Source organism: Rhinatrema bivittatum, chromosome 1, assembly GCF_901001135.1.
Source record: "Rhinatrema bivittatum chromosome 1, aRhiBiv1.1, whole genome shotgun sequence".
NCBI lineage: Eukaryota > Metazoa > Chordata > Amphibia > Gymnophiona > Rhinatrematidae > Rhinatrema > Rhinatrema bivittatum.
Window position 1 is genome coordinate 278,582,854 of NC_042615.1, and position 25,952 is coordinate 278,608,805.

The 25,952-nt window shown below is 47.6% G+C and overlaps 1 protein-coding gene across 1 annotated transcript in view; it reads left to right on the plus strand.

Annotated features, from left to right (window-relative positions):
* Positions 1-21,162, plus strand: part of INO80B (INO80 complex subunit B) — a 46,579-nt gene extending 25,417 nt beyond the window's left edge. The window contains exons 4-5 of the mRNA XM_029595560.1: positions 13,749-13,921; positions 14,341-21,162. Of these exons, the coding sequence (XP_029451420.1) occupies positions 13,749-13,921; positions 14,341-14,811 (644 nt within the window). The 3' untranslated portion in view covers positions 14,812-21,162. The remainder of the gene's footprint in view (positions 1-13,748; positions 13,922-14,340) is intronic.
* Positions 21,163-25,952: the final 4,790 nt, after the last annotated feature.

The following is a 25,952-nucleotide window of genomic DNA, read 5'->3' on the forward strand; positions in this document are numbered from 1 at the left end:
GGATTACCGGTAAGTGTTCATCGAGTCCCTAGCTTGGGATACCTAGAATCTTACGTGAATTCAGTTTTTATGGTTGGTACAGTTCTGGTTATCTGTTTTAAATCAAGTTTTTTGCTAGTCTGTCCACAGTTGCTTTTGAAAAGAATAAAAGCAGACTGGGATCACTAGAGGGTTATGTATACTGTGATGGCAGCTTGCTTCATCTCCATCTGCTGGCAGGGGAGCATAAACCCACAGGTCCTGAGTCCATCTGTGTCTACACTAAGGAAAACAAAATTATCAGGTAAGTAATTTCTGCACTATAGCAGAAAATCTTGGCTTAACATTTTTTTTCTGCCAAGTGGCTGCATTTGATTTGTTACTTGGGCTCAGGCTACTAGAACTGGAGTGCTGAAGTAGCATTTGTAACTTCTGGTGAAGTGGAGAGCTTTGTGTAGCAGAGGAATCTGTCCACTAATCTGAGAACAGTGTTGAAAACCGCCGCACATCACACCCTCTTAGGACGTAGGTGTCAGAGGATGAGTTAAGCGGATCTCTGTGTACTTGAGAAACAAAATACATTTTAGGCTCTGATTTAATAGTACTGTCCCTGAGCATTGCTACATGGTTGTCTTTTTTTTTTTTTTTTTTTTTTTTTAATCCCACTGCCAAAGGGCAATTATTTCCCCTTCTGTAAAGGCAGAATTTCCTAGCGTGTAGTCAGATGGACTCAGGACCAATGGGTTGGGCTCCTCTGCCAGAAGATGGAGACTGAGTCAGGTTCAAAGCTGATGTCACCTAGCTACATCCCTGCAGTGATCTCAGCCCCTTCAGTATTTCTCCATCTCCAGCGATCCCTATGGGGATCGCTGTACTTAAAGGTCCCTCCCCTAATTGAAAATTCCAGAGGTGATTTTCGAGATCCCTCAGAGGTGTTCCTTGGTCCGATAGCTGGTTCCTGGCATGGACTTTGCTGCTCAAGCAGCTGAAAGGCAGTGGGTGCAAGAAGCCAAGTGCAGTGGTGATGGCCAAAGCCCTCCCCACCCACAGCTGGAGACAATCTCTGCACTCAGCCAGTAAGCGCTGAGCCCATGTAAGATTTTTTTTTGTTTGTTTGTTTGTTTTTTTTGAAAAGGAAGATTTACCTTCAGAGAAGAGGGGTTTCAGTAAGACTTCCTTCGGTCTCCTTGCTCGGCACGCTGTACTGATATCATTCCCAATTCCATTGGGACATAGAGAAGTGGACTTACAAGCGAGTTGAGCGCCTCCCCCCGGTGGGCTAGCCCAGCTTTAAGTTTGGTCAGCACACCATGTGGTAGACTGCGGCGGTGCCATCTTGCGCACATCTTTGTGCGTCTCGTATTGCCCTCCATAGGACGTCAGCTCTGTTTATGCGCCACACGCATAACGTGTGTGTATTTATGCGCACAATAAAGAAAGCGCAGAATACAGGAAAAGCTGGGTGCACGGGCTGTGTATGCACCTTGCCGTGCCCTGCCTTGGCGCTCAAAATTGTGCGCATAAATTTTTAAGCGCGAGCCAATTGAATGCACAGTTCCCACTGTCAATGGCGCTGGCAGCCAAAAAACATCACCTTGCTCTTTGCGCTGCTTGTCATATTAGGGCTTCTCAGCCTGACCTGGATTCCAACTTGTGTCAGCACTGTGAGGAAGCCCAAGCGGTTTTGGCCTCCCCAGATTTTGCTGAGCCCGGCTTCTCTCATTCAGATGATGAATTGGCAGCCTTAACTGGAAGTACTTTGAGTAACCCCCTGGCTGGGTCTTCCATGGGAGAGGGAAACTTGGCTGGGCCCACCCCACTTCCCCCTGGGCTAGGCATGGACCCGGCAGCCTTTTCTTGGGTGGAAGTTTTCCAGGGACTACAGACCTTTGTACAGGTGCAGTCTAGTTCCTTGCTTGCCCCTGTCTGGACAGAACCCCAGCCGGCCCCCTCTCCCTTTCCTGTTGGCAGACCTCGAAGCGTGCCCCGCCTGACCAAGGGAATCCCTAGTGCGGACCGTGATGGCACAGACAAAAGAGCAAGATCCCTTGGAATTGGGGGAAATTCCCCCAGGATTAGTACCGAATCGAACCATGTTACAGTTCTTTTATAGAGATGAATTGCCGGCCTTGGTTTCCCAGACCCTGAAAACGCTGGAAGTTCCTGGAGCGGAATCTAAGACGGAACTAAAGAAGAATCCCATTCTGATTTCCTTACGCAAAGCCTCTTGCTACTTCCCAGTACTGGAAGCCATTCAGGAGTTGATTGACCTGGAATGGGATGACCCAGAAGCAAGTTTTAAAGGGGGCCGGGCATTAGAAGCTCTATACTCGCTGGATCCAGCAGTGAGAAAACATTTCGGTTTCCCTAAAGTGGATGCACTGTTCTGCGCTCTCTCTAAGTGAACAACTATCCCAGTGAAGGGAGGAGCGGCCTTAAAGGATGCGCATGATAGACTGTTGAAATCTATCCTTAAACAAGACTTTAACGCAGTAGCAATGACCTTACAGATTGCTTCTTCTTGTGCCCTGGTAGCGTGTACATGTCTACTTCTCTCCCAGGAGGTGGATGACTTGGGGGTGAACCCCAGAGCGGCTATGGAACCCACCGCTGCTTTTTTTTAGCAGACACGGGTTTGGATTTAGTCCGTACCTCAGCCAGAGGAGTGGCCTCAGTGGGAGCGGCCAGAAGACAGCTATGGCTAAAGAATTGGTCAGCTGACGCAACCTCCAAGACTAACCTTACAAAGATGCCCTTTAAAGGATCACTCCTATTCTGAAACGAATTGGAAAAACTGGCCAGTAAATGGGGCAGATCTCCAGTTCCCTAGCTACCAGAAGATGAGGAAGCAGTTGCAGTGCCCCTCACCTATGAGGGGCCAGTCCAGGAGCTCTCAATGTTTCCACCTCTACAGAAACTCGACATTTCAGAGGTCTCGGCCTTTTGGAAGAACTCAGACCTTTCATAGTCGACAGCCCAAGAGAGGGGCAGGTTCGGGTTCAGGATAGTCCTGAACCTCCCAATGAAATTTTACTGACCCATCTTCAGAACGAGGAGAGAGGTCAATTGTCTCTCTTTTACTAAAGGTGGGTCGAGTTCACTTCAGACAAGTGGGTACTGGAAGTCATATGAGAAGGATATGCGCTGGAATTTCGCAGTACTCCTCGGGACATATTCATGATGTCTCCTTGCCACCCCCAGCACAAAAAGCAGGCAGTGGAGATTACTGTTTTAAGGCTCCTCAGGGTGAGGGCTGAAATCCCAGTACCTATGCTCCAGGAAAATAGGGAGTGTTATTCCATCTGTTTCATCGTACCCAATAAGGAAGGTTACTTTCACCCCATCCTGGTCCTCAAGAGTGTCAACCATCACCTATGAGTGATTCATTTCCACATGGAAACCTTATGCTCCGTGATAATGCACTTAATCTCCCTGGACCTATCCGATGCCTAACTACATTTTGCACTCCATCAAGTACACCAAAGCTTCGTACACTTCGCCGTACTGGGTCACCATTATCAGTTCCAGGCACTGCGTTTTGGCCTAGCCACAACCCCAAGAACATTTTCCAAGATTATGGTGGTTGTGGCAGCAGCGTTGAGAAGAGAAGGAATCCTAGTATGCCTATAGGATAACTGGTTGATCCGGGCCAAGTCTGTTGAAGAAAGTCTCTGGGTGACCAACAGGCAGTCCTCCTTGCTTCAGGAACTTGGTTGGGTAGTAAACCTGGACAAGAGCAGTCTCAAACCTTCCCATTCATTGGAGTATCTGGGAGTCCGGTTCGACACCAGGCAGGGCAATGTCTTCCTCCCAACCACACAGATAGAGAAGTTGATGTCCCAGGTGTGTCAGTTGATGAACACAATTCACCTGACAGTGTGGAGGTATCTTAAGTTCTCGGTTTGATGGTGGCAACCTTGGAAGTAGTGCCGGCGGCAATAGCACACATGTGCCCACTTTAACACTCGCTGCTGTCAATGTTGGAACCTGCAGTCTCAAGTCTATTCGATTTGGCTCCACTTACTGATGGGAGTCTGCTCTCACCTGAAGTGGTAGTTGCAGGAGGCTCATCTGAGCAGGGGGGTGTCCCTGTCCTCCCCGAACTGGCTAGTTCTTATAATAGATGCAAGTCTCGGGCTGGGGAGCTCACTGTCAGGAACTCACGGCCCAGGGATGTTGGATGGAGGAAGAGGCCCTCTGGAACATCAGTTGCATGGAAGCTCAGGCAGTGAGGCTGGCGTTCTTGTAATTCAGCCACAGACTCCAGGGTCAAGCGGTCCACATAATGTCGGACAATGCAACGTCAGTAGCCTACATCAACCCCCAGGGAGGAACCAAGAGCCAGCAGGTGTCTCAGGAGACAGACCTTCTTATGGAATGTGCGGAAATACTTCTACAGATGATATCAGCCTCACATATCGCAGGAAAAGACAACGTCAGAGCAGACTTTCTAAGCAGGGAGATTCTGGATCTAGGAGAGGGTGTGGTCGGCTGAAGCTTTTCAACTGATAGTAGATTGCTGGGGCCTCCCATCCATCGACCTGCTGGCCGCAACTCACAATGCGAAGGTTCCCCAATTCTTCAGTCGCAGAAGAGATCCGTGGTCCCTGGGGATAGACTCTCGTTCAGACCTGGCCGGAAGAAGAGTTGTCATACGCCTTCCCTCTGAGGCCCCTGCTGGGCAGGGTCATTCGCAGATTCGAGCACCACAGGAGTTTAGTTCTACTAATAACTCCAGATTGGCCCAGGCGTTCATGGTATGTGGACATGTGGAGACTCCAGTTGGAGACACCCCCCCCTGTGCCTTGCACCGCACAGGGACCTGCTACAGCAGGGACCAGTCCTTCACGAGGATCCGACTCGATTCTATCTTAGGGTCTGGCCCTTGAGAGGGCTTGTCTGATGAAGCGAGGATATTCTGCGGTGGTAACTGCCACTTTACTCCGTGTTCGGAAGTTCTGTAGATCCCTAGCTTAGGTGCGAGTCTGGAGAGTATTTGAGGCCTGGAGCGAGGTCTTTCCTCGGGTGGTCAAAATCTCACTTATTCTGGAATTTTTGCAGATTGGTTTAAATAAAGGTTTGGCCTTTAACTCCTTGAAGGTGCAGGTAGCTGCTCGCTCCTGTTTCAGGGGCGAAGTGAACGGAACCTCCCTGTTGGCTCATCCGAACGTGGCCCATTTTCTGAAAGGGGTGAAGCACCTTTGACCACAACTATGGTGACCGGTTCCCTTGTGGAATCTTAATCTAGGGTTGCAATTTTTGGTAAGGCCATCCTTTTGGCCGCTCCACGGTCTTTTCTTGCATTTATTAACCTAGTAGCTATATACTTGATGTTACATCTCTGAACTGCTGGCATTGTTGTGTCTGGAACCGTTCCACTGGATGACTCCAGGGGCGTTACAGCATCGTACTGTTTCATCCTTCTTGCTCAAGATAGTCTCAGAGTTTCATTTGAATCAGTCCATTTCATTGCCTTCCTTAGTTCAGCACAGGGATGCAGAGTAATACCACTTCCTACGTCATTTGAAAGTCTGTAGACCTTTGGTGCGGTATCTGGAAGTTTCAGAACCAGTCAGAAAGACAGACCGCCTGTTTGTCCTTCATGGTGGAAGGAAGCGGGCGAACCAGCTTTGCGGGCTACCACAGCTCAATGGATTTAAGGAGGTGATTACGGGAGCCTATGTGGAGGCAGGAAAGCCATTACCTTCTCAGGTTTAAGCTCATTCCACCGGAGCTGAGGCAGTCTCATGGGCGGAAGTTAGACTGCTGTCCCCTGTCGATATCGGCCAGTCGGTGAGTTGATCCTCCTTGCACACTTTCTCTAGGTTCTGTCGCCTGGACGTACAGACCCAAGAAGACGCAGCCTTTGCAAGAGCGATATTAACCAGACTGCAGGCAGCCTCCCACCCTGATCAGAGTAGCTTTTGTACATCCCTTTGGACCTGAGTTCATCTGGCTGCACGCTAGGAAATGGATAAATTACTTACCTGATAATTTCATTTTCCTCCGTGTAGACAGATGGACTCAGCAGCCCGCCCCTGGCTGCCCAAGAATGGTGCAAAGGATTCACCTGTGGAGTGGATATCGATTTCAAGAGATTATGGGGGAGCCGTCATCCAGTCCCTAGATCAGGGCATCTATAATCTTACTGGGGTTCAGTGTTTGGTTGAGTACAGTTACGGTTATCCGTTTTTCATCAAGTTTTTTCGATAGTATGTCCACAGTGGCTTTTGAAGAGAATAGTGAAGGGCTGAGGTCACTGCAGGGGTGTATCTAGGGTGACGTCAGCTTTCAAACCTGACTCCGTCTCCATCTGCTGGCAGGGGAGCATAAACCCATTGGTCCCGAGTCCATCTGTCTACACTAAGTACAACAAAATTATCAGGTAAGTAATTTCTCCATTCTTTGTGAAGCCTGCTGGCAATTTGGGAACCTGATAATGAAAAATAGTTACCTTTTACAAGCTGATGATTGGCTTTATTTTATCTTTAGTCATTTTACCATAAAAGTAATCCAAATATTATAAAAATGTGAATATACCTAAAAATATTCTAAAATCATAAAAACTGGTAGAGTTCACTTTTAGGATAACTGCTCTTCCCTTGTGTTCTGCTTATCCACCCTAATAATAGTCCCACATATACACAAAGCAGCAGCATTGATAAAGTCAACCAGAAACATCTAAAACTCTAGATTCCTATCTCCCAGAATTACTGCATCACCAAGATTATGATGTCATCCTGGTCAGGTAACAAGCTGAGAATGCAGTTGCTTTAGAATTTTTTCATTTCTCCCTCTGGACTGTTACTTATTTTTATGATTTTTACTTTTTATGTAAATTTTTGGTTTAATTTTGTAAGGTTTTCTGTATGTTCTAAGAATGCAGTCTGCAATCTTTCTGTCACTCTGGAGTTGAAATTAGGTCCAGAGTAAAGTTTTTCTCTCCTTCATAGCCACAGTTTCTCTGCCTTCAGTTGCTGAACCACGCTGCATTGGGGGCTGCAGTGCTGAGTCTTGCAGTATAACAGTTCAGGATCTCCTGCAGTAGGCAGAGCAGATCGTTCAACCAAGTTTCACACTACCTCCAAGGCCCTGTACAGGCGATCGGCCTCCATACTGGGTGAGCAGCTGATGAAAGTGCTTTGTCTGTGGTGGCCCTACAGCAGGATCTTACCACTCTCCTATACAGCAGAACCTGGAATGGGGCATGTCCTTTTGTAACTCTGTGATTGTAAGCAAAGGGCTAGGTCTGCAAGGTGGCACCCTATGTCCATAAAATACCTACTATTTTTCATGAGAAAATCTGAAAGAAGTACACAGCATAACTGTATTGGTGGCAATAAATTGCTGCAGTCTAACCAGTTTAAGTGCCCATGAGATCAAGAGAGATTTCCCTAGGAAACAAAGAAATAGGGACTTCAGTCTTCCAGATGTGGACTGGGGCTACCTACTGCAGCATCAGCTAGGAAGTTAGCAAGTAGCACATTTAAGACTAATCTGAGAAAATTCTTTTTCACTCAACGCACAATTAAGCCCTGGAATTTGTTGCCAGAGGATTGGGTTGGTGCAGTTAGTGTAGCTGGGTTCAAAAAGGGTTTGGATAAGTTCTTGGAGGAGAAGTCCATTAACTGCTATTAATGAAGTTGAAATTAGGGAATGGCCTCTGCTATTATTGGCATCAGTAGCATGGGATGATCTTGGTGTTTGTGTACTTGCCAGGATCTTGTGGCCTGGTTTGGCCTCTGTTTGAAATAGGATGTTGGGCTTGATGGACCCTTGGTCTGACCCAGCATAGCAATTTCTTGTGTTATGTGGAAGCCCCAAATTGTGATCAATGTTTATCTTAGATTAATCTGCTTTAAATTGTTAGATAGGATTTATTATAGACTCTGTTTATTTCTACCCTCCTCTTTGTATGGTAAATGAGAGAAAAGATTAAAGGTTCTCATTTATATGATTTGGCACTGTCTTAAAATGAGGGAATTCTGGGAAAAGGTACATACAATTATAAATAATGTATTTGAAAAGTTAAAAATGATTCATCTTCTACACTGTTTATTAAGCTCTTCTGAAAATACTTTCCTAAGCGGATCTAATTTAACATTTCCTATTGTGTAGCAGATGGACTCAGGACCAATGGGTATAGTGTGCTCCTGATAGCAGTTGGAGACTGAGTCAGATTTCAATCTGACGTCAGCACTACATATACCTGTGCAGGAAGCTCTGCTCTTCAGTATTTCTCTGTCTCCTTAGCAGTTCGGGACTATACACACGCTTGCACAGCGTTAGAAAATCCAAAACAAAGAAGAAATAATCTTACCTCTACAGACGAGCCCACTCTCCTGCGATACCTAAGGGTCCCTCTCCTAGTCGAGAATTCCTAAGGTGATTTCTGAGATCCCTCAGAGGTAAAGCCTCGGTCCGGTAGCCGGTTCCTGGTGTGGACTTAGCCCCCAGGAACGGGAGAGGCTGAGAGGCAGCGGGTGCAATACCGAGCAACGGCGGTGAAGGTACCTTTCCCTCCCTCCCCCCGCAGCTGGAGACTGCCCAGCCTGTGACTGGGAAACGCCGAGACAAGGTAAGGTAGAAAACTTTCTTAAAGTCTCCGGTCTCCGAGGCTCGGATAGCTGCACAGATCGCCAGCCGGTGTCTGTCCTATCGGGTTGATCAGCCCCATACGGGCTAGACCCCGATCCGGTACGAGGGTCCTCCCACGTGGAGACCCTCGGGGGGGGGGGGGGGGGGCTTGCCATCTTGCCCACGTGGTCGTCTGCGCCATTTTCCCCCCCCCCTTGATCGCCATACTGTCCGCTTAACTGAGCCGTGCGCACAGCAGCGAGCCAGACGCATAACCTAGTTGTGCGTACAGCGGTGCGCGCATCTCCATAAGCACACATAGCGGTCTGCATTCATATCTTCGCAGTTTGCACGCACATCTTTGACGCTCTGGAGCGCATATCTAAGCCACCCAGTACGCGCATATAAACGCACAGGCCAGTCTCGAACGACATGGCACCACCGGCCAAGAAAGCCAAGGCACAATTCCTGTGCCCAGCCTGCCACCTAAGAGCTGCGCAACACGAGGAGGATACTGCCCTGTGCCTACAGTGTGAGGCGGCCCTGGGGGAACCAGGACAAGGCTCCCCTCCGCCAGTACAGGTGTCCGGCTCCTGGACCTCTCTGTCCCCAGCTCGGTCTCTCCTCACATGGGGCGCTCGGGGAACGCCGCTGGGTTCAATATGGACCCAGGAACCTTTTCCTGGGTGGAATTCTTTTAAAGGCCTGCAAACCTTTTGTCCAGGTGCAATCGGCGCCACCGGGGACACAGCCACAGCCTCCACCAGAGGACCCAAACCTACCCGGCCCCTCCCAGCTTCCCAGAGATGTGCTCCCCCCCCCCCCCAGGACAAAAGCCTCACCTTAAGGGACACGGACACCTCGGAGGAAGATCAAGACCTCCTGGAGGAGGGGGAAATCCCTCCAGGAACAGAACCAAACCAAAGCCATGATGCGTTTCTTCTCCAGAGACGAGCTACCAGACCTCGTGACTCTGAGCCTGAAGACGCTGGCCATCCCAGGCACAAGCTCCACGGCGGAACCATAGAAGAACCCTCTTTTGGTCTGGCTCCGTCAGGCCTCACGCTATTTCCCGTTGCTACAAGCCGTACAACAACTGTTCAACCTGGAATGGAATGCTCCGGAGGCCAGTTGGAAAGGACAGGCCCTAGAAGCCCTATACCCACTGGATCCCCCAGCCAAAGAACGCTTGGTGTTTCCCAAAGTGGACGCCATGGTCTGCGCGGTCACAAAGTGCACTAGCAGCACTCAAGGATGCCCAGGACAGGCATCAGGAATCCATCCTTAAACAGTCATTTGATGTGGCAGCTATGTCACTGCAGATTGCTGCCTGCTGTGCCGTGGTGACATGTGCCAGTTAAACACTGGGCCCCAGTACAGATTCCTTGGGCACTCCACTATTACATTTCTCCAATGGAAAAACTGCCCATTTGGACCTAGTTCTTGTTTCCTACCCTTTTAGCTGGTTACTACTGCACTACAGGACAGATGTTATGTCCTCTTAAAAACATGGAAGGAATGACTTGTTGGAGTGGCAAAAATGACAGGAGTCGGTTGGGTGGTACCTTATAGACTAAAGTTATTGAAGCATGAGCTTTTGAGGACAGAGTCCACATCGTCAGGTGCCACCCGAGTCCTGTCATTTTTGGTACTCCAGACTAACACTGCTATCCTGAAGATTTTTCACCACTTGAGAGAGTGGGTGTGTTGATATCTAAACAAATAGTATGGTAAATGCAATAGAAAGGGACAAACAGGGGAGATGTAAATTCCTAAGTTGTCATTACAATAATCAGATACCTATGACAACTGTGAATATTTATGGGACAAATTAAAATCATTGGCAATTCTGTACAATACTCTTATAAAACAGAATTTGCTTCTGTGTAATTTAAGAATGGTGAGGGCAGGGAGGCTTTAATATAGCCTTATCCACATATTGGAATAGCTCCTCTGGAGGGAATCCAAGGGCCTGATTTACTAAGGCTTTTTCTGTGTCTGTGAGAAAAATGCTTAGTAAATGAAGCCCCAAGGATTGAAACCAAACAGGTCAATTTTAAAAAAAAACTGCTGAAAAGCAAAGGTAACTGGTTAATTTTACCCTGTTATCTTTAGGGCAGTTTTCAGCTGAACCTTACTGACTAGATTTTTCACAGCTCTTTGTGTGCTGGATTGTATTCCAGACTTACTCAGTTAGTGCTGAAAATCAGCACCAACTGGCAAAGCCTTAGACAGACTCCCCTGGAGCTGGCTATCCTTCCTCCCTTATCCCAATACACCAAGAAAAAAATTCTCCAATTTTCCTCCTCCTCCCTATTTCCAGCACCCAATGAAACTCCTAAGGCTCCCCTTGACCCACCAAATCCCTCCTGTGATGCCCTCCTGGCATCCCCAGTCTCCCACCCTCCCACCCACCATGACTCTGGAGAGAGCACCACAATTTCCTCTCCAGCTGGAGGCATGCAACGACTGGCCTGCTGACACCACAGCTGGCAGCTGAATGGCACCTCCTACCAGCATCCTACGAGTGAAGAGGGGACACTCCAGAACCAGAAGCGCTGACTCTGGAGCTGTAATGGGCAGGAGGGGCTAGGTAAATCACACCTGCTGGTCTTCAGTTTAACCCTGAGATTTAGTTCCTTAAAGAGGCATTCATATTAACTCTGATTAGTTATGCTGCTGGCTTAGTTTCTCTCTCCTTTTGGGTCCAATTTTCCAGTTACCACAATTTAAACTGGAATCTCTCTTTAAAAAAGAGAGGGGGAAAAAAACCCCTTCTGGCTAGCCTGGAGGCTCAGTAGCAGCGCAGAGTGTGGGTTTCTTTTCTTGGACCCAGCTTCTGCTCCCTGCAATGGCCAGGGCTGGGAATGTCACCACTAGCTAAAAAGCAGAAGGGGGGTCTTGAGTTGCCATCCATGGTTCACTGTTGTGACCCCCACACAACTTGTCATGTTGATGTGTTAATGTCCTGTTTTCTTTAGCGTTCAGCCTCATTGCTGCTGGAAACAGGAGGAGAAATGTAAACACTTGAAGCTGGGTTGGGTCTGTGATTAGTGATCTGAATCCTATGGAGTTCCTTAACTGACGTGTGACGACTTGGGGGGGGGGGGGGAGATTTTTCACTTGAGCTGTTTAATACTTTTCCAGTTTGTTTGACAGTCTTTGCGGATGGGCTTGTTGGGAATTGAATCGGGGGAGGGTTTATAGAGATCATGTGTTACTCAGGCCAAAGCTTCTAGCTGCGCTAAAGGGAAAATCACCATGAGCTCTTGGGCCATTGGGATTTAGTCTCTCTGTTCTCCTTTTTCAGTTGCTCTGTGCATGTTTTGCCTGTAGCAGAATCAAGATATCAGTGGTCAGAGTTTGTTTGGTTTATGATAATGTGAGTTAAAATCAGAAATATTTCATAGTCTGTACTGGTAGGAACCTTAAATAAAGTAAAATAAATTGTTCCTGACCTTACTTTTAACAAACAGAAAAAGCCTGCACTTTCTATACCTAGCGGCGGGTAGAGTTTCTGGGGTTTGTTCTAGTGTAAATGCTCCCCTTTTCTCCTCCTCCGCCAGCTGAGAACTTGCAGGGATGGATAGGGAAGAGAAAATCTTGCTCAGCAGCCTGAAATATTTATTTATTTAAAAACTTTTCTATACCGTCATTAAGCTAGGTACCATCCTAACGGTTTACAATAATGCACAAATATTAATATTGGAAACAGAAAATAAATTCTAGTGCTAAACAAGTGCCAAGACTTAACGGTAACATAGCTCATAAAATATTCATAATTGGCAGTGTTATATCATGTCCATTCTTTATTGTAACAGATTTTAAAATCTAGAGCTTATACAGACTTAACTACAAAAGTAGAATATATAACCGTGTAGCTTGGGGTAGTGTGCTTGAGTGTTCGGCAGATCGCTTTCACTTAGCTTTTCCTGTTTGAGAGAGTTCATCTGTACAAACGTATTGGTAAAAATCTACCAAATACTTTGTGAGGTGACCAAATTTTCAGGTGTGTCAAAATTGTTTGAAATCATTAAAACAGCCACAGATTGTGAGGAACTGCATAATGACAAGTGCAATTTAATGTGAAAATGTGCAAAGTAATGCATGCAGGGGAAAATAATCCCAACTACAGGTACACAGTGCTGGGTTACATATTAGGAGTCATCACCCAGGAAAAAGGACCTTGGAGTCCTTGGGGACAATAGTGTGAAATCTTTATTTCAGTGGGTGACGGTGGTCAAAAAGGAATTATTTGGAAAGGAAGAGAGAACAAAACTGAGAATAGCATAATGCTCTTGTATAGATCCAAGGTGCGATTGTACCTTGAGTTGTGGTTGCCCCATCTGAAAAGACATAGGCATAAAAAGGTCAGAAAAGGGAAACAAAAATGATGATAAAGGGGATGGAAAAGCTCCCTTTTTGAGAGAGGCTGAACAGATTAGAACGCTCTAGATGCTTGAGTAGGGATATGATTGAGATGTATGAAATCATGAATGGGGTGGAATGGGTAAATAGAGAGTGGTTATTTGCCCTTTCAGATGACACTAGAACTAGGGGACACTCCATGAAACTAGTAACTAAAAACCTATGGAATCTGTTGCCAGAGGATGTGGTCAAGACATCTAGCATAGTGGGATTCAAGAGAGGGTTAGACAATTTGCTGAAGAAAAAGTCCATAAACAGTTATTAGCCAGGTAGATTTAGGAAAGCCATCGCTTATCTCTGGGCGTGAAATAGAACAACTATTTGGGGTCGGCACTTTTGGAGACAGGATTCTGGGCTCTATGGACCTTGGTCTGTCCCAGCTTGGTAATTTTTATGTTCTTACACACTTTCATTTGTTTCTTTCCAACTTTCTAGGGGCTTTGCGTTCCAACTTTGTACTCGGGCCTTACCTATTAAATAGAAGCAACCCTGAGGTGCATTAACCCTTGAGCAGCCAATGTCGTTCCACCTCAACTTACATTACACTGTTTTTTGAATTTATCTTGAACCACTGGTCTAATGAAGCCTCTGCAAGTTGAGGCCTGACAGCTTACCTTACCCACTGCCTCATTCCAGCCACTCCTGGTACATTCACCCTCTTTACACACAGGCAAGGTGATAGGACAGTTCATAGTTCAATTTCTGTGGTGGCCTTTAGAGGCCTACTTTGAAATGAAGACCCTGTTTGAAATTTTTTTTTTCAGATGAAGATAGTAACCTGGACCCATCTCCACTCCCAGACATGGACTCAGAGAGTTTTCTGGGACCAGAGGAAGATGAGGAGGAGCGCTGGCTGGATGCGTTGGAGAAGGGCGAGCTGGATGATAATGGAGAACTGAAGAAAACAATTGATGAGTCACTGCTCACAGCCAGGCAGGTGAGAATAAGGAGACTATTCCAGCCACAACTAGTAAGGAAGAGAATGGGAAGACTTGAGGGCCTACGGTTAGAAGTAAAGGGTGATGCCTCCAGTCAGAGGGGTGAAAGGGACTTGAATGCAACTAGGGGAAATATGATCAGAACTATGCTTTTTTGGGGGGGGGGGATTTTTTTTCTCCCTCCCTCCCCCCCCCCCCCCCCCAAAAGGGCATATTCAGACAGCACTAGGTAACCACTTCCTCTCAGGTGCTATGTGACCAGCAGGCCCACCAGCATAGCAGCAGTCTTCTTTGTTCTATGGATGTGAATGTAATGCCAATGCTTTTATTTTCTCCCTTTTGATTCTCTTATTTTCTGAAAATAAATGAAACGGTGAATGGAATGAAAGAGTGATTGGTGTGCATTGTCCTTCCTCAGAGAGCTCTCCTGCACAAACAGCAGAGCCAGCAACCCCCTGCCCTGCTGGAGCTGCCCATGGGCTACAAGGAGAAAGAGATGACCGAGGAGATGATGATAAAACGGGAGGAGCGCGCACGGAAACGGCGCCTGCAAGCTGCCAAGAAAGCAGAAGAGAACAAAAATCAGACCATTGAGCGTCTAACCAAAACCAACAAAGCCAAGGTGAAGACTCTGCGAGAGAGGAAGGCGAGGCAAGCCCAGTGCCCGATGATTCGCTACTCCAACAGTGTGGAGAGAATCACAGTCTCCTTTCCCCTGGGTGTCCCCACTCCCATCCCATCTGAGCCCAGAGTTTTGACACCAGCAGCCATGACTTGCGGAGTTGGAAATTGCTTAAATCTGAAGAGGTACTCCTGCTCTAAAACGGGCGTGCCCCTGTGCAGCCTGGAATGCTACAGGAAAAACTTACTGCAGCAAGCTGCAGGATAACTGCAGTCATCAAATAATAAAAATGTTAGTAACGAACTATGAGGACTTTGAAGGATGAGGTTTCTTGTATTTCATTGAATACTATTCACAGAAGGTGTTTTGTTTCCCTCCCCCCCTCCCCCCCCTAAAGAGAATCATTTTGAGATGAAGCTGTTAGTCTGGAATAATCCTAATTACTGGCTCCGTAGAGGTGTACCTTATACCAAAATTTAATGAGGTCTAGGCTGCAGGACACACTACTGTATACTCAGGCTCATGGTAACATTAATTCTACAAGCTGCCGTTCTCTTCCATAAATTTCAGAAGTAAAAGTTTATGTACCCCCTATTTGGAACTGAATCATTTTTTGGGCTTTGATGGCCTTTTGCACTAAAAATGCCCTTTGTTTTCTAGCCTTGGTAACTTGGATGCAATTTTTTTCATTTTGGCTTGGCAGTTTGGGCTTTCAGCTCAGTTGGTATCAGTCTCTTTCATTTGTAACTATTCAGCGGTTTTCTCCCATCTAACTAAGCCCAGCCGTCGCAGTGACAGTTCTTGGCCAAGGACCACAGACCATGGCTCCCTTCAGATCTCCACTACTGCGAATCCTAAGTCCAGCCATTAGGTGTTGCTGTTGAGTGGTGACAGAAGTTCCCTTCCCTCAGGGGCTGTGAGCATCACTTCTGCAACCACCAGACCAACCCTGGGAGTAGAATTCTGGCTCGGGAATTGAATCCAGGTTTTCTGCATGGTAGCACACAGCACTTCTACTAAGTTGGCCTAACTATAGCTTTTATTTATTTTTTTTGTTATAGTGAGGAAAAGTTCCTGTTCATACCCCAGATCAGTCCAGACAAATGGGTTTATGCATTCCTACCAGCAGGAGGAGGCAGAAAACAAAACTTTGAGGCTTACATATCTGAGAGTGCCACCTACAGTCCCTCAGTATTTCTGTCTCCAGCAGATGGTAGAGATGCAAAACCTGCAGTCTGGAGTTAATAGGAAGAAAGAAGACTCCCAAATAGACAGCTCCCCAGAGTGTTAGATTCCTTCGTGGGCCATCCCTCGGGTAGAGCAGGGTGAATGGGGTGTTGGTGATCCCTGTGCCAGCTCGGCTCTTGTTTTTAGGGGGGTGATTGCTGGTGGTTCCGGTTCCCTCATCCCCTCTGGGTCCCTGCCACCTCCAGTGCACAGCCTCCTTCACCAGAAGCAGGGAAGTATTTCAGTTATTTCTCTGTTTATTTGGTGTGTGTCCCTTTGATTTAGTTTTAAGAAAAAAGAAAAGGGAAGAAGCGACAGGAGCAGCTTTTAGGCAGTGCTAGCTAGGGTAGCTGAGTGCAGTTTTTCTGCCGGGAGGCAGTTCCAGGTGAGCAGGACCGAATCCACGCGTTTGTTGGGGCAGGATGCTTGATCAGCACTGGACAGCGCCGCCAACAGTGCTACAATTGGATTATTTTTAGGTGCTATACAGGAAAGTTTCCCGTGGCTGTGAAGCCAAGTGGGTGTGCCTCAGCGCGACTGCGTTTTGCTTTGCTTGCGTCTCCGGCGGGGGGGGGGGATTGGGACCTCCATGAGGATTGCTGGAGTCTGTGCTGACTCAAGGTCATTGGGGCTGGTGCAGGAGGCCCCGGGGGGGCCTGTAGAGACGGTGGCCATTTTAGCTCCTCGTGGTAGGAACCAAGCTCCATGTGGGGAGCATCAGTATTCCTCTCCCCCAATTTTTTCCAGTGGATCAGGTGCCTGTAAGTGTCAGGGAGGGGGAGGGGGCACAGGGGGATGCTGATCAGGATCAGGGTTCCACTGATTCTTGGCTGTTGCAGCTCGAAGGCTACTGTGGTTGCGAAATTGGTCCACGGACGTGTGGTGGAAGGCCCAGCTGTGTAACCTTCCCTTCAAAGGCAAACTGCTGTTTGGAGAGGATTTAGAACAACTCATAAAGCAGTTAGGGGGGGGGGGGAGTCGAAGGGAAATAAGTTGCCCGAGGACAAGAAGACCGACCAGAAGTCCTTTCCACCATGTACTCGTTTTCGAGACAGAAGGAGATTTTGGAAAAACAGGAGTTCTGCGCCCGCAGCACAAAAGAAGGATTCGTGTAAATGGTCCTTTTGAATGCAATGTCAGCCTCCCAGGGATGGTGGCACCCTGGGGGGAGGCGGCAGTAAAATTGGCCAATGAAGGCCAGCTGGTCCGCTCCTCTCTGGCAGTTTTGGAAGGAGGTTTTGTCCCTTTTTTTTTTTACAAGGAGTGGACCAGGATCACGTCAGACCAGTAGGTACTGAAGGGTGGTGAGAGATGGCTATGCTTTAGAATTTTCTCAGCCGCTAAGGGATACCTTTGTGATCTCCTGCTGTGTCTCCCGTTCCAAGTGGGAGGTAGTGCGAGACACTACAAAGGTTGCAGCTTCTGCGAGTGATCGTTCCAGTGCCCCCTAAGGAGAGGGGGCAGGGAAGGTACTCAGTATATCTCGTAGAGCCCAAGAAGGATGGTGACTTTTCGGCCCAATCTCGATCTTCAGAAGGGTCAATGTTGCCCTCTGGGTGCCACGTTTTGGGATGGAAACCTTGCAGATCATGATAGCGGCAGTGCGCAAAGGGGAGTTTCTGGCATCATTAGATCTGAATGAGGCCTATCTCCATATTCCCATAAAGGCAGATCACCAGAGGTTCCTAAAATTCATGGTTCTAGGGGAGCATTACCAGTTTCTGGCTCTTCCCTTTGGATTGGCCATGGCTCCATGGACATTCACAAAGGTGATGGTAGTGGAGGCGGTTATTTCAGGAGAGAGGGAACCCTGGTCCATCCATACCTGGACGATTGGCTCATCGGGGCAAACTCAGAAGTAGAGTGTTGTCGGTCAGTTCAGGTTATGCAGCTCCTGAACTCATTGGGCTGGGTTACAAATCTGGCAAAGAATCATTTAGAGCCTTCCCAGTCGTTGGAATATTTGGGGGCTCAGTTCGATACTCGGGTAGGAAAGGTATTTCTGTCTGTGGAGAGTTAGGTGCTCCGACTTCTGCGGCTTTTGGTTCCCAGAGTCTGGGACTATTTTCAGGTCCTGGGTTCTATGGCGTCTACGCTGGAGTTAGATCCATGGGCCTTTGCTCACCTGCGGCCCCTGCAGAGGGCTGTGTTATCCCGTTGGAATTTACTTTTAGAGGAATTTCAGCTTCTTTTACCGCTTCAGGGGGATGCCAGGTCCAGTCTCTCCTGGTGGCTGTCTCCGACCAATCTGGAGAGAGGGATGGACCTGGAGGTGCCCAGCTGGTGGTTGTGACCACAGATGCCAGCCTCAAAGGATGGGGGGCAGTGTTGCAAGGATGATCAGCCCAGGGTCAGTGGTCGCCAAAAGAGGCATCTTGGTTCAGCAATTGTTTGGAGACAAGAGCAGTTCACAGAGCCTTGCTTGCATTTCTCCCATTTGTTCACAGAAGGTCAGTGTGGGTGTTCTCAGACAATGCGACAATGGTGGCATATATCAATCATCAAGGCGGGACGAAGAGTTGGCAGGTAGCACAGAAGGCATAAGACCTGTCTGCCTGGGCAGAGAACCATCTAGTACGAATAGCTGCATCGCACGTGGTTGGAGTGGACAACGTACAAGCGGATTATCTCAGCAGACAACAACTGCATCCTGGGCAGTGGGAGCTGTCGGCAGAGGCCGGAATTGGACCTCATGACTGTTCCAGGAAATGCGAAGGCAGACAGGTTTTTCAGTCACAGGAGAGAGGCAAGCTTCAAAGGGCATCAATGCCCTCGTTCAGCTGTGGCCAACAGGGCTGTTGCTGTACGTGTTTCTCCCCCCCCCCCCCCCCCCGAGGTGTCTCGTAGGGAGAGTGTTGTCGCATTGAGCTTCATCTGGGCAGAGTGTTTCTGGTGGCACCTGAGTGGCCATGACGGCCGTGGTTTGTGTACCTGGTTCATCTAGCGGTAGATGGACCCATGTGTCTAGCACATCTGCCGGGTTTGTTGCGGCTGGGACCCATATTTTCAAACCGGGCAGATTGTTTTTGTCTAGCGGCTTAGGTACCGGAATGTATGATTACTACCTTGCTGCAAGCGCGAAGGACTTCCACATCTCTGGCTTATGTACGAGTCTGGAGGGTATTTGAAGCTTGGTGCTTGCAGAATAGTTGGCAACCATTAAGGGTGGAGGTTCCGCAAGTTTTATCTTTTTTGCAAAGCAGTCTGTCTAAGGGCTTGGCCCATAATTCCCTCTGGGTTCAGGTGGCAGCCTTAGGGTCTCTTCTAGGTAAGGTGCTGGGAAGGTTGTTGGTGGCTCATCTGGATGTGGTGTGTTTCCTGAAAGGGGCGAAACATCTACTTCCTCTGGTCCGGAAGGTCTGCCGGCCTGGAACGTTAACCTGGTGCTTGGAGTTCTCTGTGATCCTCTGAGCCAGTTAGAAGGGCATCCTTGAAGGATCTAACCTTGAAATCTGTCGTCTTGGTGGCTATCTGTTCAGCCAGAAAGATATCTGAGCTACAGGCGCTGTCGTGTAGAAATCGTTTTTTGAAGATTTCGGAGGATGGGGTGGTGTTGTGTATGGTTCCTTCTTTTTTGCCTGAAGTGGTTTCATCATTTTATCTTAACCAGACGGTTGAGCTTCCAGCTTTTCTGAATTTGTCTCCGACCGATCCTGTGGCTAAGGAGTTGCATCTCTTGGATTTGTGGCGAGTGCTCTTGCAGTATCTCAAGGTGATAAATGCCTTTCGGAGGTCGGATCATCTGTTTGTCCTTTTTAGTGGGGCAAAGAAGGGAAATAAAGCTTCCAAGGGCATGATCGTGAGATGGCTGAGAGGCTATATAAGCTCAACTTATTTATGGTAAGGGTTGTTTAGCTCCGGAAGGGTTGCAAGGGCGTTCTACTAGGGCGCAAGCAACTTCCTGGGCGGAGTGTCAATTGTTAATCCGTAAGAGATTTGTCACGCGACGACATGGTCTTCGCTTCACTCTTTTACCAAACATTACCACTTGGATGTGTGGGCACCGGATGAGGTGACTTTTGGGGAAAGTGTGTTGCGCACAGGTCTTTCGGGTTCCCGCCCAATGTAGGAGAGCTTGGGTACATCCCACTTGTCTGGACTGATCTGGCGTATGAACAGGAAAGGAAAATGTGTTCTTACCTGATAATTTTCATTCCTGTGATACCATAGATCAATCTAGAGATCCATACCCTTCTTTCGAAAGACTTTCTCGCTTCTGGATGATGTTGAGACAGTATGTAGACACATGCAGAGGTACTGAAAGTGTGCATAAGTTAATATGTTCCTAGGATTTTGATGCAAAGGGTCTTAGTTGTAGGGGACTCCAACTTTATTCTCTGCTCGCCCTTAGTTGATTAGGGTTTGTTAATTTGATCATCTTGGTCACTACTGAGGGCCTACAGGTGGCACTCTCGGATAAGTAGCAGTGCCTTAAAGTTTTGTACTGTGCCTCCATCTGTTGGTAGGGATGCATAAACTCACTTGTCTGGACTGATCTGTGCTACTACAGGAACGAAAATTATCAGGTAAGAACAAATTTTGCTATTCTGGATCTAATTGCTAATTAATCAACAAATTGCTATAAAAAACTGCAAGCAGTACTCTGCCACTGAATGATTCTAGCACATTTATGATTGACTGGTATCTGGAGGGTGATAAGGAGATGAGCTACTGTCCTAATTTGGGAGTCAGGGAAGCAGCTTTTCTAGAAAGAAGTTATAAACTTTGCTTTTTTAAGTTCAGATTTTTCTGGAGACCATATTCTTCATTGCATCTAACACAGATTGCTAAGAGTTCCTGTACTATGTCAATATATACGAGTCTGTGGCCTCCATTATAATTTTTTTTCATGCACGTTTCTCTATTTTTTCCTGCAGAATCTTTCCATTCCTAATGACTCTGTTATAGATACAATAGAGATTTATAAGATTTCCTGCAGAACAGACATACTGCTTTTTTTTGCGCATTACTCTGTATTGAAGTGGTCAACAATTCTATTGTTCCTTATCCCCATTTTCACGCTAGAGGAATGCAAAGAAAAGCTTCTGCTTCCAGTTCAAGTGGCTGTCAAGCTATTTACATGTGAGAGGCACTCTAGATGGCACATGTGTGGGTGGTTGCATTTAAGCCCTAATCAGACTGGGAGGAGAGGGATTAAGACTGGGATTATATTGTGGATTTTCCTCTTGGGAGCTCATGGAATATTCCCTTTTGACCTGTAGTTTTGTAACTGCTGAGTTAGAAAAAAACCTATCCAGTCATGGTATTGATACATTGATAGTGCAGCTTGTTTTTTGGTATCCCCACTGCCTAGAAAACTCGTATCTCATTGTACTTATGTCAACATTTTATGTCTTTGAATATTTTGTGGTAAAATATTGCAAAAAATGAATTTGTATGTTCTGCCTGTTTTTAAAATATTTTCCTATTCTATTATGAAGAGCCAGCTGCCTCAAGCAGCCGTGGCAGATTCCAAACAAAAGATATAACTGCCTGAAGGAACATATACCACAAATGGATACAACAGCTGTGTGGACAAAGCCTATAGTGCATATAAATCCTGAGCTGTCCAAAGGGTATCTCAAACCCCTTCCTCTCCCCCAGCCTTCTGTATTGAGATGAAGTAGGAAGAATCAGAGAGAAAAAACAGAACGGTTTGGTGTGTGTGTGAAAACAACCACAAGGAAATTGCTATTTATATGTAAAATGTCTGCTGAGCATTGTTGAAGATCTACGCTGAGAAACAATACTTTCTCTAAAGTTACAAACATATATAAAAAGGGTACAATGTAATTTTACAAGCAAGCAAATTCCAGGCAAGGAAAGAAAAATTGCAATCAGAAAATTGTAAAATTTTACAAAGTTATTGTGCTGCATGTTTTCCAGTGGCCAGTATGCACAAGTAACTTGGATGACTAGATGGGAGAAAACGGTGCCAACTGAACTGGTAACAGTAAATGTAAGCAGAAAAAGACTCAAGGAGACCATGCAGTCTGCCCAGCATGCTTTTTTTTTTTTTTTTTTTTTTTTAAATATCTCTGAGGGTATTGTTGCTCTGTGTAGGGTATTCAATCAACACAAGTTACCTTTTTCTTCGTCTCTTCCTACTAGGAATCCATTGTACTTATCCCATGCCCTTTGGAATTCCATTACCATCCTTGTCCTCACAACCTCTTCCGGGAGGATGTTCCATGCACCCGCCACCCTTTTCGTGAAGAAATACTTTCTGACATTGGCCCTGACTCGATTCCCTTGGAGCTTCATATTATGACCCCTACGTTTACAGTTTTTTTTTTTTGGGGGGGGGGGGGGGGTTCCCATTATTAATACCTTTCAGATATTTAGAAGTCTGTATTTATCACTCCTGTCTCTTCTCTCCTCCAGTGTATACATAGATCCTTCAATCTCAGAATTCTTTTTGGGGCAGACCCCAAAGCACTTTTGCCACTTTTCTCTGGACTGCTTCGATCTGTGTCTATCCCTTCTTGAGATACGGTCTTCAGAACTGAACACAGTACTCCAGTTGAGGCTTTACCAAGATCTAGTACAGGAGCATTATCACGTCTTTTTTTTTCTTACTGGTTATGCCTCTCGATGCAGCTGAGCATTCCTCTGGCCTTGTCACATTGCTTTGCCGCCTTCAAGTCATCTGACACTATTACTTTGAGGTCTCTCCCAGTCCGTGCACACCAGACTTTCATCCCCACCGCATACAGCTCCTTTGGATTTCTGTACTTCAAATATATGACTCTGCACTTCTTGGCATTGAATCCCAGCTATCAAGCCTACAACTACTCCGTTTTCTTAGCTTACTTTTCATTTTCTTCACTCCTTCAGGCATGTTCACTCTGTTGCAGATAGTGTCATCTGCAAAATGACAAACTTTTCATTTCCTAGCGTGTAACCAGATGGACTCAGGACCAATGGATTATGTACTCCCCTGCTAGCAGATGGAGATGGAGTCAGGTTTCAAAGCTGATGTCACCTTAGATATACCCCTGCAGTGACCTCAGCCAGTCAGTATCTCTCAGTCTCCTAGCAGATGTGGATTGTGCCTTCCCTATTGGGATCGCAGTACTCTTTAGAAGAGGAAATTTTACCTTTAAATTGGAGAAAGATCGAGCCCTGCTCTCCTGCGGTGATGCCTAATGGTCCTGCCCCCAGTTGAGAATTCCTGAATTCCTGAGGCCATTTCAGAGATCCCTCAAAGGTGTGCCTTGGTCTGCTAGCTGGTTTCCGGCGTGAACTTTGCTGGTGAAGCAGCTGAAAGGTAGCTGGTGCAGGAAGCCGAGTACGGTGGTTACGCCCTATGCCCCCCCCCCCCCCCCCCCGCAGCTAGAGACCGTCTTTGTACTCAGCCGGTAAGCGCTGAGCCCAGATAAGTAAAAGAAGAATTCCTCCAATTCAGAGACATGGAAGGGCTCTGGTAAGTCCTATGGTCTCTTGGTCGGCGCACTGTACTAGTGACGTTCCCTATCCCGTTGAGGCAAGGGAAGGGGGTTTCTGAGCGGGTTGAGCGATCCTCCAATGGACTAGACTCGGCTTCAAGCTCGGTGAGGCACTCCCAAGTGGCAGGCCGTGGCAGTGCCATCTAGCGCACAGTTTTGTGCTGCGCCATTTTCTCCCATAGACCATCATTATGCGTGGTATGGGCTGGCCTTACTGCGTGCATAAGGTACGCGCTCACCTGGACATATGACCACATGCATAACCGCATGCATACCTACACGTGTAACTACACACATTTGTGCACAACCGGTCGCCTATACTTACGCGCATCGGGGCAGATTTGTGCGCGCTCGGGTTCAAGCTCTAGCCGGTTGAATGTACAAGCTGCACTGAACTATGGTTCCGGCAACAAAGAAGCACAAGCAACATTCTCTTTGTGCTGTCTGCCATATTAGGGCTGCACAGTCTGACCTTGAATCCTTCCTGTGTCAGCACTGTGAGGAGGCCCAGGGAGGGCTGGACTCTCAGAACTTATCCAAGTCCAGCCCCTCCCAGTCGGAGTACGGGTCAGCTATGACCTTATCTGATAGTACCCTGGATTTGAACAACCCCGGGACTTTGTCCTTGGGAGAGGGCAGTTCAGCAGCACCTACCCCAGTTCCTCCTGGCTTAGGCATGGACCCGGCAACCTTCTCTTGGGTGGAATATTTTTCAGGGCCTTCAGGCGCAGTCACCTGCGGTTACGGTTTTTCCACAGAGATGAGTTGCCGGCACTGGTTTCACAGACCCTGAAGACTCTGGGAGTTCCCGACATGGACCCTATGTCGGAGCCAAAGAAGAACCCCATTCTGGTGTCTCTACGGAAAGCCTTTTGCTATTTCCCGATGTTGGGAGCCATCCAGGAGTTAATTGATCTGGAATGGAATGCCCTGGAAGCCAGCTTTAAAGGAGGCTGGGCATTGGAGGCCCTGGACCCAGAGGCCAAAGAGCACCTGTATTTTCCAAAAGTAGATGCCCTGGTCTATGCCATTTCGAAGCGAACAACTATCCCAGTAGAGGGAGGAGAGGCCTTGAAAGATGTGCACGATAGGTGGCTGGAGTTCATCCTTAAGCAAGCCTTTAACGCAACAGCAATGACGCTGCAGATCACTTCCTGTTGTGCCCTGGTGGCTCGCATGTGTCTTCTCTCAAGAGAGGCAGATAACTCAGGGGTGCATTCCAGAGAGGTGATGGAGCCCACCGCAGCATTCCTACTGGATGCAAGCTCTGACCTAGTGCGTACCTCGCCCAGAGGGGTAGCCTCAGTGCTGGTGGCCAGAAGGCAGCTATGGCTGCGAAATTGGCCAGCGGATGCGACCTCTAAGGCAAACCTCACGAAGATGCCCTTTAAGGGGATCCCTCCTATTCGAAAGTGAATTGGAAAAGCTAGCCAGTAAATGGTGTGAATCTCTAGTATCTCGGCTACCGGAAAATAAGAAAAACAGGTCGCAGCACCCCTCACCCATGAGGGGTCAGGCGAGGGGCTCCCAGCACTTCCGGCCCTACAGAAACTCATCATTTCAGACATCTCTGCGCTCGGGAAGGTCTCAGTCCTTTCGGAGCCGACCACAAAAAAGAGGAACTGGTTTGGGCTCAGGTCCAACCTGAACTTCCCAATGAAGTTTGGCTGACCCATCCACAGGATGAAGAGAGAGAGAAGAGGGATAATCGGCTCCATCAGTGGTGGGTCGAGATCACATCAGACAAATGGGTACTGGACATCATACGAGAAGGATACGCTCCTGGAATTTCACAGCAGCCCTTGGGACATGTTCATGATATCACCTTGCCATTTCCAGCATAAGAAACTGGCAGCGGAATCCATGTTGATAAGGCTGCTCAGTTTGAGGGCTATAACCCCAGTACCTACACCCCAGGAAAATAAGGAGTGTTATTCCATCTTTCATCGTACCCAAGAAGGAGGGTTCAGTTTGCCCATCCTGGACCTCAAGAGTGTCAATCGTCATCTGCGGGTATTTCACTTCTGCATGGAAACTCTTCGCTCCGTCATAATGGCTGTACAACCGGGAGAGTTCTTAACCTCCCTGGCCCTCTTGGAGGCCTACCTTCATATCACAATCTGTCAAGCCCACCAGTGTTTCCTATGCTTTGTGGTACTGGGCCACCATTATCAGTTCTAGGCGTTGCCCTTCAGCCTGGCAACTACCCCCAGAACATTCTCCAAATTTCTGGTGGTCGTGGCAGCGGCACTGAGGAAAAAAGGGATCCTAGTGCACCCTTACTTAGACGACTGGCTGATCCAGGTGAAGTCATTGGAAGAGAGCCTCCAGGTGACCAGCAGGGTCAGGTCCCTGCTTCAGGAACTTGGTTGGGTCATGAACATTGACAAGAGCAGCCTCAAGCCCTCCCAGTCCTTAAAGTACCTGGGAGTCTGGTTCGACTCCAAACAGGACAAAATCTTCCTCCCTCCCTTAAGGATAAGGAAACTGATGTCAAGTGCATCAGTTGATGAACACAATGCATCTCAGGATATGGAGCTATCTTTAAGTCCTCTGCCTGATGGTGTCAACCCTGGAGGTAGTACCATGGGCGAGGTCACACATGCGGCCACTCCAACGCTCCCTGCTGTCACCTTGGAATCCACTGTCTCAAGACTACTCGATTCGCCTCCACCTACCGATGGAAGATGTTCTCGGTTCCAGTGGTGGCTACAGGAAGTTCTTCTAAGCAAG